Source organism: Camelus bactrianus, chromosome 7, assembly GCF_048773025.1.
Source record: "Camelus bactrianus isolate YW-2024 breed Bactrian camel chromosome 7, ASM4877302v1, whole genome shotgun sequence".
NCBI lineage: Eukaryota > Metazoa > Chordata > Mammalia > Artiodactyla > Camelidae > Camelus > Camelus bactrianus.
Window position 1 is genome coordinate 13588256 of NC_133545.1, and position 12068 is coordinate 13600323.

Below are 12068 nucleotides of genomic sequence, written 5' to 3' on the forward strand. Positions count from 1 at the left end.
AATAAGCAAAGAGAATGCATTGGCATGCCTTGTGGTTTTTTACCTCCTCTAGTTAAATGTGAATGAGAGCCGCTTCCAAAGGAAATTTGTGAATGAAGTCAGAAGGTGTGAATCACTGGAAAGAATTCTCCGTAAGTCAATTTTCTGCTTGCTTTCTAAATGCGACCTGGCAGGGAGGTACATGGTTTGCAGGACTGATGTCCTTCACCAAACATGTCCCTTTTTGTAAGACTTTTTGAGGTGACCCTGCAAACAAGGTAGGGGAAGTTAGAGATGGGGTCCAGCTGCTGTGACAGGCCCCCAGGGCCATTTAGGCAGCTGAACTGGGAAAGGCACTTGACCTGTTTGACCCCATTTCTGAAGTCTGAGAAAACACAGTCACCTTGGGTTCTCCGATGGGTTTCATCCCTCAGGTTTTCTGGAAGATCAGATGCAAAATGAGATTGAGATTCAACTGCTGGAGAAGTCCCCGCCCACCCCTCTCCCTCGGGAAATGATCACCCTGGAGGTAGGTTCCTTCCCGGGGATCGTCCTGAAGCCCGTGTCCTGGGGACTCAGAGCCTCTCATGGACTCATTACCCAGTTGCTGAAGGCGTGGACACGGACTTGTGTGCTTGCCCACTTTTCTGTGTTATCCCCTCGGGAAAATCCTGCTGTGCAATTTTTAGAGTCACTCTTCTTGCTCCAGGAGAGAGCTCTTTTTCTCTCTCAACGCAGCCCTAGGGACGGACGCTCACCCCACATGGAGGAGCAGGTTCCTTTGTGGGCCTAAGAGGTTACAGACAGCGAAGTCTCATCCATATGGTGCCACTGAACAGACCTTACTCGGGCACAATGGGATGTCTTCTTTCTTTCATCTTCTTTTTGAAAATTATAGTCATCATGCTGTACATTACCTCTGCAGGACTTATTTATTTTATAACTGGAAGCTTGCACCTTTTGACCACCTTTACTGATTTCACCCATCCCTCAACCCCTGCCTTTGGCAACCACCAATCTGTTCTCTGTATCTTTGGATTCAGCTTTTCTTTCTTTCTTTCTTTCTTTTTTTAATGTTCTACATTCCACATATGAGATCGTAGAGTATTTGTCTTTCTCTACCTGACTTATCTCACGTAGCATAATGCCCTGAAGTTCCATCCAAGGTTGCAAATGGCAAGATTTCCTTCTTTTTATGGCTGAATAATATTCCTTGGTATATATAGACCGCATCTTCTTTATCACCATCTTAGGGTGGACGTGTGTTATTTCCATGTCTTGCCTATTGTAAATAATTCTACAATGAACATGGGGGTGCCGATACCTTCTCAAGACTTTGTTTCCTTTGGATAAATACCTGGTGGAATTCCTGCATCCAATGGGATGTTTCCTAATTATCTGTCTGATGGGAAACAGCCGATGCATTGAGTCCACTCTGGATGGAGGCCCCTCCTCAAATGGAGGAGGTCAAGTATGAGAAGATAAGAGTTTTCTGTAGCCAAGACCATTATGGCTGGAGGGCCCCTCTTTTTCCCCTCTCTGTCCACTTGCTTTTATAAAACACTGAGTATCTGCCATGCACAGAGTACCTTAGAGAAAAATGAAACATGGCCTTGCCCTCTGGGAGCTTCAAGGGCAGGTGGTGGAGAGAGCAGGGAGGGGTGAGGTGGTGGAAGAGAATGTCAAAAGGTAGGCAGAGCCTGGAAGGGCCTGGAGAGCTTGATAAAAAATTGATTTTTTTTTATCCTTGGAGGAGGAAGGGAGGTGGGCAGGTAGGGAGGAGCTTCATGGAGTTGAACCTTATCTCTGGCTGGGTTTCCTTTTGTTTTTTTTCTTTTACGATAACTTAAAATCCTTGAAATTGGTGAAGCCATCAGTAGTATACATTCAGATTCTCTAACAGAAATAGGTGATTGGCAGCTCCCCTCAAAAACATTTTGGATCTTGTCATATTAAAATCTGGATATTTGGAGAGAAAGTTTTGAATTCATATGAATAGGATTTCCATAAAATCATCTCTGGTTTCAGTCTAATCGCTAGTCTTCTAATACCAGCCCTGCTGGTTAGGATCCCAAAAGAGCTTTATTTATGTGGATTATATTCATTGATATTTACTGCATTAGGGCTAAAATTTTTTAAAAAGTAAAACATTAAAAAAAATTTTATTTTGGGGGGAGGTAGGTAATTATTTTATTTTAAATTTTTTTTAAATAGAGGTAATGGGGATTGAACCCAGGACCTCGTGCATGCCAAGCACACACTCTACCATTGAGCTATATCCTCTGCCCCTTTTTATTTATTAATTCATTTAAAAATTCATTTAAAAATTCACTCTAATATTACATGTTAACTTTTTTTAAATGAAAAATCAGTGTCTTTTCCAAGACAAAAATTTTTGTGAGAAAGTGATGTTTGCAAATTTCTTCAATGTGTGGCATGGCTTAATGGAAGACTGGCTTCACATGTCTATTCTGCCTTGAATCTGTTGAGAATCATTGTTCTCATTGAAGTATATAAAGTTAATTCAGCCTTGCACAGATATGCAAAGGAAAAGGGAGGAGTGTCTTAATAGCCTTTTCAAATAATGGTGGGTATTTGATTTACATGGACACTTAACAAGCTTGGAGACTCTCGCTTTTGTGAAACAGGTAACAAGTGATTTTGTTTCCAAGTTGACGTTGGTTCTATGTTTTAGATAGTACCTTAAAAAATCGATTCATACCAGTGAGTTTGTTAGTGGCTGACTGACTCTGAAACTGGACACTCATACATTTGTAGCCATAACCAGTTAGATAAGGGGCAGTCAGGTGTGTGCCAGCAGTCTTTGCTCAGCAGTTTCCTTCTAGATATTATTTACTATAAAGATGCAGTCAAAAACAACATGTACTTATGAGAGTACTTACTGTCTGTCTGACCGTTGATCACGGGGACTGATTGATTGATTCAGCCGACCTGCCAGTTGAGCGTTTCTCCTGGATTCCATCTTCTGGCAACAGTACGCAAGTGGCTCGGGCCCTTGCCTTGTAGAATTTCCAGGGAGGCTTTCCTAACGCTCCTACAGGAAATAATAATCCAGAAAAAAAAAAAATCTACCCACAAATCTACCATCTCAGCAAAAACTGCCTTAGTTTTTCTGTTTTCATACTTAGCAATATTTTTACATAACTTTGTATCCATAATATACATTATAGTTTTCCACTTTTTCATTTACTGTCATGTTGTAAAGCATTTCTCAGACATTGCTCTCTTCTCTAAAATACTTCTTATGGCAGCATCATTTTTAATGGACTCATTAAAGGATAGAGCAGTTGGTTAAGAAATGAGGATTTCATTTTTCCCCCCAAACTTGTGCTACCTATAGTCAGTTTTCAAAATTCAGGGTAGTGATTGTTTCTGAGAGGGGAAGGGAGAGAGATGGGATGCAGTTGAAGCTGGGTGATGAGTGTGTGGATCATTATGCAGTTCTCTCTACTAAAAATGCTTGCAAAATGTTGAATATTCAATCTTGTCTGATATTAATGTGCTTTTTTGGGGGAAGATGGGATCTAACATTTGCATGAATATCTTTGTATTTTTTTTGTTTGTTTAATCTCTTTCGTAAGGGTGTCTCAGATGGACTTTTTTAAAAAAAACTAGCATGATAATGTATCTTTTAATAGGTAACCTTAATCCATTTTCATTTATTATGATTACTGGTTTAATGGCTCTGTGTTATACCACTCCTTTGCTTTTTTTCCCCCTTTCCTGCTTTTCTGTGATACCTTCCAATCCTTTCTCCTCTTCTCTAGGTTTATAAACTATAGATGATAGTTATGGTTAATATCTCAGGATCCATGGTTAGTAAATTTTTCCCATGAAGTCTACTGCTGGTTCCATGGTCATTTCTTTGTGGATTACATGTCTTTTTTTCCCCTGATAGCCTTTAAGATTTTGTCTTTGTTCTATAGTTTCACTGCAATGTGTTTAAGTATGGATTTATTTTTAATTGTTTTTATTAAAGAATTGATATAGTTGATTTGATATAGGATTTTTAGTAAATACATGTAAGGTACAAGAATAATAACATAGCGAATACCAAGTGTCACCACCCTGTATAAGATGAAAGGTGACCACAAGTGATGCTCTTAAAGCCCTCTGTGTACCCCTCCCCACCCCTTCCCTTCCCTTCCTCCCCACCCCCATCTTGGAGAAAATCACTGTCCTAAACTTCATATTTTTCTTTTCCTTGGTTCTTCATAATTTTATCACATATTTAGTCTTCTAAATAGCATATGGTGTAGCTTCTTTGCACATTTCAAAGCTTTATGTAAATGAGGCATACTGTTTATTCTTTTGCAAATTGCTGTTTTCTTACATTATTTTATTTTTTAAGATGCCATATTGTTTCATGTTTCTGAAATTAATTCATTTTCACCGCTGGGTAGTGTTTCTTTCACTGAATGTACCACGCTTTATCCATTCTATTGTTGATGGTTATTTGGTTAAATGAGAAATGAGCTTTCATATTTTTAAGTTATTTGCTAAATCTCAGTAGTGCATTCACAAGTTGTGTCCAGTAGACAGTTGATCTTCACTTACTGGATTTTGAATTTCAGTACCTATGTTTGACATTTTTAAAATTTCTAGATACTTCTTTTAAAATATTTTCTGTTCTTTCACTTTAGGACATGTTTGATTAGTAATTTCTTGTTTTTCATTTTAGTGGAAGTAATGCCTTCATTTATCTCTTTGGACATTCAAAAAAACCCCTTTAACCCTTTTTCAGACTAATCTATAAAAATAATTTCAACCATTGATTTTGTGTTCTGATTATTGATTTTGTTGGTAATTTTTCCTGTCACTAGATTTATTCCTGAATCATTACAGTGTTGGGGCAGAAGGAATTCTCAACATGTAAATTCACTCCAGCATCCCCATTCAGTGTTTAAAATGGGGAGGAGACCTGTGATTTGGCAAAATGCCTTGACTTCCTGATGACACTCACTTCCATTCTCTCAGAGTGTGTTCCGGTCCTCCCCATTTGGTGATGGAACTCCTGAGATTGTGTGACTGTGGCTCTAACTACAATCTACAATCGTGTTGAGTTTGACGGAAGAGACCTCTGGACTTGAGGCCACCTTCTCATGCACTGACTACCTCTTGGGGAGTTAGTTATCTGTTGTGGTTAATGCACAGTAAATGTCCTAGCAATTTCTGCCTGGCTTAATTTCTTTTTCCCTCCTGCACAGACCACTCTAGAAAAACTGGAAGGAGAATTACAGGAAGCCAATCAGAACTATCAGGCTTTGAAGAAAAGCTTCCTAGAACTGACTGAACTCAAATATCTCCTGAAGAAAACCCAGGACTTCTTTGAGGTCATAACTTGGGAACTGTTCATTCAAGGGCCCTTTCCCCCAAATCCTCAAATTTCTGTTTGGAAAACTGACTAGTTTAGAATCTGAATACATTGCACTGTTTCTGTCCCATGGTCACGCCATGGGTGAGGGAAGGTAATGGGGTAGAATGTGGCACTGGGTGAATTGAGTGCAAAAATATTGAGCTGCTTACTAAATAGTGTGCACCCAAAATGGCCCAGACAGGTGTGGAAGTCAGAACAGAGCACAACGGTTAGTTTGAGCAGATCTGTGATTTTGGTAGGAAGAAAATGGGGAGGCTTTTTGTTCTGACAAGGAGCATTCTACCTTTTGGATTCTATGTACTTGTGGAGAATTAAAGCATCCTTAAAAACAGACAAAACCATGAGGTATGGGTGCTTTTAAGTTAGTCTCAAATCACTTAAAAGAAAATAGTGATTCTTTGACTTTCAGACGGAAACCAATCTAGCTGATGATTTCTTTATGGAAGACACTTCCGGTCTCCTGGAGTTAAGACCTACGCCTGCATACATGAGTGGAAAGCTGGGGTTAGTGACACTCCGTGCTCTGAAAGTTACATGTAGATGGGTCCCTGGTCCATATATAGCCCGATGCCTGGCGTGTGGCAGAGTTCTCTGAGTGAATGAATGAATGAATGAACAAATAGCGGCTGGCATTAAGACTATTTCACACGACTATAAGCCCTCCATCCAGTAATAAACCCAGGTCTAACCTAACGAGGTCAGTGGAGTTACAGGTAGTGTTACCTTGTTATTGGTGATACTGACATTCTGGAGCCTGAAGAGTGCAGTGTCTGTATCATATCCACACGGGAAGGATGTAATAATAATTATTTAGATGGGATTTCTCAGCTGTTCCCTGGCTTTGGAACAAGGCTATGGGATACACGCCTTTTTTTTTCCCCTTGCCTCTGAAATACTGTTTTAATAATGAAGCAGATTTGGAGTGTGAAGTTTGAAGTGTAATTAGAAATGAGATAGTTATGCGACCATGTCTTCCGTAAGCAGCAGCAATGTGATGTGGTGACACCCACTCGAATGTGTGGTGATTCAGAATGGTGCGATTTCACTTAGTGTCCAAGCAAAACTGATGAAAGTAATGGGTTTTGGAATACTAGTTTTTTATTCTGTAGATACTTGGGGGCCTGCTATTTGAGGCACTAGACATTGAATTTGAAACGGAAAGGAAAATACGTGTTGGAAATATTTGATCAGAGGGTAATACAAGATCCATGGACATTTAAAGTAATAGGCCAATGAAAGTAACCATTTTAAAGTTAATATGAAAATTTTGGGTCAGAAACTGTCTAGATACCTAGATGATTGTAAAAGTAAAGATGGAGAGAAACCAGTATATATCCTTCATGCTTACTACCTTATTTGTACAAATGCAGACAGACCATTGGTGGGCAGATTGAACATTTGCTTCCTTTAGCTACAACGCTATAATGAATGGTCTATCATATTTTTAATTGCAAATAAGTGAATGTATAGTATTGAGATAATTAAGCAAACCTCCACATGTCAAAGGGAACTTGGGGTAAGCTGGGGCTGGGACGCAGAGTGGCCTTGTGACCCCTGCCAGGTGGGCTGTGTTATTGCTTCTGCTCAAAGGGCGGTGGGCTTCCCCCTCGGGCTGCCCATCTTCACAGCCCACAGGGCCTGCAGCCGGCACCCCACTCCCTGCGCCTCAGTGGCGTCTCCTCTTGTGACTGCCCAGGTTCACGGCTGGTGTGATCAACAGGGAGAGGATGGCTTCCTTTGAGAGGCTGCTGTGGCGAGTTTGCCGGGGAAACATCTACCTGAAGTTCACTGAGATGGACACGATTCTGGAAGATCCGGTCACAGTGGGTATCAGGCTGCAGAAAACGTTCTCTTCAACTTCCTGGAGCCCTCACCAGAGGGTTCTGTTATCTCAAACACTGTGTCTTTAGCTCTATGAAGCGAGTGTCTATTTCCTTTTATTCTCCTTTCCTTTCTCCCAATCCCTCCTTTAAAAAAAAAAAAAAAAACTTATGAAATGTCAATTCAAGGACTAATCCTTTTTTAAAAATATTTTTTCCTTTTTTGAAGAGGGAGGTATTAGGTTTTCTTCATTTATTTATTTTATTTTTTAGAGGAGGTACTGGGGACTGAGCCCAGGACCTCGTGCTCTACCGCTTGAGCTGTACCCTCCCCTCCAAGGACTGATTCTTGTTACCACCTCAGAAGTGTTCATTCCTCCAAATAACGTGGCTAATCCAGTTCCTAGAAGCTTAGCTGTGCTGGTGCCTCCCAGGGTGGCAGCTGTGTCTAATTCATGGAGCACTGAGAACTGATTCAGGCCAGTGTGCCCCACACGTGCTCCACTGTGCATGTGTGCATGTAAGTGTGCAGTGTGCATGTAAGAGCCTGCTAGACGCAGATTCTGACTCAGTGGGTCTGCGTGGTGGGGCCCTGGAGTCCACATTCCTAACAGGCTGGCAGCGGCTGGTGGTCCACAGACCACACGCTTCGAGCAAAGATTTCGAGGGGCCTCTTCACTGAGTTACACACAGTTATTGCTACTAATTCCATAGGGTTTGCGTCCTCCACCCTTCTGGTTACTATTTAAATCCACTTACTTTTTAATTCCAAGAAGCTGGGTTTATTTCTCAAAGAGGCATAATCTTTTGAGAAGAGAGGCTAAAAAGTTGTTTTATTTCATGGAAAACAACTGCATAGTTAAAGCAAATAAAATATAAAACAAGAAAAAAGCTTATTTAACCCCCCCCCCCAAATTCACCATTCTAATGTCTTTGTTTTTATTTTTTTTCTTGTACTATTTTTCTCTAGTCCATAGCCACAGGCAGGTATAATTAATTTAACATGGTTGTAGTAATAACATGGAATCATCTTTTTGCCTTCTCTTGATTTTAGGTAAGTATATTAATTTCCTTCCATATTACTATCTGTCCTTTAAAATTTGACATTGAATCATTACCTTTCATAGGCATGTTTTGACACCTAGTAGTCATGATGATAGAGAAATTATAAAGTAAGCACCTGGAAAAAGATGAGTTTAGCTGCATGACATTGAAGGTCACTGAAGATGACAGGCGATCAGAATGGATTCCTGGTTCTGGTGGATCAAGAGACAGAAAGACCTGAGAGATTCAGAGAAGGGCTGGGGGTGGACTCCATGCAAGAGGGAACCTTTGGAAATCATGTAAAGCAGGCGGCTCCCCAAAGCTTAAAATGCCCTTCCCTGCTCCCACAAGCAACTGCCAAAGACAGGATTCATTCTGATTTTATTTGCAATTGATGCCTGATATTTCCATTGAGTTGATGTGACATTAACTGTCTATTTTTAGACGCTTTAATATTTCCAATTTTCCTGAAGAATATAGGCACTATGATAAGCATGGTCAAGCATGTGGATTTTTATTCTCTTTTGAACAGCTTCTACAATGTGAATTCAAGGAAGCAGGATCGCTGGCTTCAAGGGGGTGGGCATTTTCATAACCCTTGATGGGTCCTGACAAATGGCTTTTCCGTAGGGTCACACCTGAGTCCAGTGATACCTGATACATGAATGGTGTGTGATGGGTGTGTTGGATTTGTCACTTTTCCAACAATGGGTTTCATAATTTTACCTTTACCTCCCACCCCAAAGTAACTAAGAGTAAAAGAGCGTATCTCTTTGCTGCAGTAAAAGTTGAACTTTTTTATATACGCTTGTGAGATGCTTATTTGCCCTTTCCTGTGAAACGCCAAACCTGGACTTTAAAATTGCACTTAATCAGTGTTCTCATGGGCATACAGTGAGTGTGTGTCAAACATTTAGACCCGGCTCTACCTTTGTTAAATATCAAACACCCACTCACCCCTGAAATGTGGATGTTGTGCATGAGTTCACTCTATTTTATTTGTTTTATCTTAAGCAATATCCTGGTCCCTCTCTTCTGGATGTTTTTTTGTTTATTAACACGTCTTTTAAGTATAGGACTTAGCACTGAGTACAAGGCTCAGCTGTGATCCAACTAGTGTAGCAAATGGCGAGGCTGTCGCTTTACGGCTGTATCAGCCTCCCTGAGGGTCCCGTCCAGCCTGCCTCAGTGGCCTTGCCTTCAACCGCAGCGATTTATGAACTTGAATCAACTGGAAGAAGCTGCAGGTTTCCCATTTTAAATTTAAACAAGTTTTTACATTTCTGAAAATCTATTTTTTACTGGTCTGATTTTCCAGAGAGAAGAAATTAAAAAGAATATATTCATCATATTTTATCAAGGAGAGCAGCTCAGGCAGAAGATCAGGAAGATCTGTGATGGGTAAGATCGCCAGCGGTTTGGGTCAGGATTCGGTCGGGGGGTGTGCAGCGCAAAATACTCTCGAATGGGGCTTCCTTGAGGTCCCTTAGGGTTTTTGAATAACTTCCCCTCATTTGACAAGATAGTGTTAAAAATGCAACTGATTTTTAGTAACTGTGGGAATAGGAACAGAGAGGACTTGATAAGCAGAAGCTAAAGGTAACTAAAAGACATTTTCACCATTTCAGTTTATTCCTTCTTACCCGCCTTGATTGGTTTCTACAGAGTAGACCAATGCCTGCTAAGCGGTTGCTATGTTACAGAATCGTCTTAGAAGCAGAAATTCAGTGGAGAAGGACATTAATTAATAAATTCTAGGGAGAAGAAGAGATAAATCAAGCTCATTGGAGTCTTATTTACATAACAGTTCCTGGGTTTTATGGTTTGAGCGACATTCATTCATATGATAGAACCACAGCTTTAATTCAAATAGTGCGAGCAATGTGTTGGGAACCTTATGACCCAGACAGTTTCCGACTGCTGAGGAGACGGTTATCTTAGGGGAAGGCGGCGATCTAACCCAAGTCGGCAGATGACGGCTTAGCGGAGGAGGAGGACGTGCTGGAGGCTTTTCAGCAATAACCCAAGTGTGTCCTTTGGAATGTATGAAACACAGGTTTCGAGCCACCATATACCCCTGTCCAGAGCCGGCGGCGGAGCGCAGAGAGATGCTGGCAGGTGTCAACATGAGGCTGGAAGATTTAGTCACGGTGAGTGTCAGTTTGGGCATGTGACAGCAGCTGGGGGCTGCTGTTGGGATTCACCTGCCATTTTATTTAGGGGTGGGGGAAGTAATTAGGTTTTTAAAAATTAATTAATTAACTAATTAATTTATTTCATGGAGGTCCTGGGGATTGAACCGAGGACCTCATGCATGCTAAGCACGGCACTCTACCATGAGCTATACCTTCCCCCCTGCCATTTCCTTTTAAGTCCTGTCTCCCTGAGTTCTGGCTCCGAGGCTGGCTGGAATGTTTGCTATGCCCTTCTGGCTCCTGCTGCGGGTTTCATAATTAGGCAACAGTGTTCAGTAAGCTTGCGGTGATGATTCTGCATGTCAGTGATGCTTTGCTGGGCTTAGAATTAGCCAGAGCCCTGGTCGGCCTTCAGGTACCCACCCTGGTCTGATGAAAGGAGCCTTTTGTTGCCAGACTGGCCGAGGCTGCATCTGTGATATGACTAACTAGCCAATTAAGTCAAAGAGCCAACTTGCTGATTCTTTTTCCAGTGAATTGCCCAGTTGTGTGAGCCAGCCAATGAATTCTGTCAGGACAGTGGGTCTGGTTTCAATATGAACACACTGTCAATTTACATCCTCCTGTAAAACCTGTCGTCACCTAGGATGGCCCTCAACACATGTGACTTTCTTCAGTAAGCTTTGCAAGTAACCAGTCACCAAAAGCAGCTGGGCCTATGGCAGGTCGTGGGTTCTAGGTCAGGGCTGCCCGACAGAACTTCCTGTGGTGGCGGTGATGTTGTGTAATCTGCAAGTCCAGCGTGATAGCCACTGAGCACTTGAAATACGGCTGGAGCAACGGAGGAACCGGAGTTTAATTTTTACTTTGTGTGGCTGCTGGATTGGTCAGTGCAATTCCAGACTCTCAATGAGTGTCTCTAGGAATCAGGCGCGCGCGCGTGTGTGTGTGTGTGTGTGTGTGGTTTCAGAACTCAGGCTAACAGACATCTTTATCTTCCAGAGAAAAATCTGTGTTTCATTTCTTTGATCCTCTGTGTTCCCTCTTTGTCACTTGTCAAGGAGACTGCGTTTCTCTGAAGCAATTACCCTTGAAGCCCTTTTCCCCAAATACTCTCCTAGATTTTTATCAAACTTCAGGAGGAGAATGGAAAAGAAGTTATGCTAAACTTATGCTTATGTTCCGGATGACTTGGGTAGCCACGTGTAAAGGTTACTGATAAGGGTTACTCTACTGTATCACCAGAACAGAAATGAATTCCATTAACTAAATTCTGTGTGGGCACAATTGCCTATTCAGCCTTCCATTTATTGCCTCATTTGTCATTTGTTGGCGAGATGATATATAAGGCGTTTTGACAGGTGTGTTAGTTTCCTAGGGGCTGCTGTAACAGACAACCACAAACTGGGGGGCTTAAAATGACAGAAATTTATTCCGTCACAGTCCTGAGGTGGAAAGTCCGAAATCAAGGTATCAGCAGAGCCAGGCTTCCTCTGCAGGCACTAGGAAAGCATCCTCCCCTGCCTGTTCTGCTGTGCTTTGAATGTTTGTGTCGCCCCCAGATTTGTATGTTGGAAACCTAATGCCCAAGGTGATGGTGTCAGGAGGTGGAGCCTTTTGGGGAGGTGATTAGGTCATGAGGGTAGAGTCCTCATGGATGGGACTGGTGCCCTTATAAAGGAGACCCCAGAG

The 12068-nt window shown here is 41.7% G+C and overlaps 1 protein-coding gene across 7 annotated transcripts in view; it reads left to right on the plus strand.

The window, feature by feature from the left end:
• Positions 1-12068, plus strand: part of ATP6V0A4 (ATPase H+ transporting V0 subunit a4) — a 70235-nt gene that overhangs the window by 29179 nt on the left and 28988 nt on the right. For all 7 annotated transcript variants that reach the window (XM_010947488.3, XM_045510998.2, XM_045511000.2 and 4 more), the window contains 7 exons: positions 53-131; positions 414-508; positions 5208-5333; positions 5787-5881; positions 7074-7200; positions 9560-9642; positions 10298-10391. In XM_010947488.3, coding sequence (XP_010945790.2) covers positions 53-131; positions 414-508; positions 5208-5333; positions 5787-5881; positions 7074-7200; positions 9560-9642; positions 10298-10391 — 699 coding nt within the window. The remainder of the gene's footprint in view (positions 1-52; positions 132-413; positions 509-5207; positions 5334-5786; positions 5882-7073; positions 7201-9559; positions 9643-10297; positions 10392-12068) is intronic.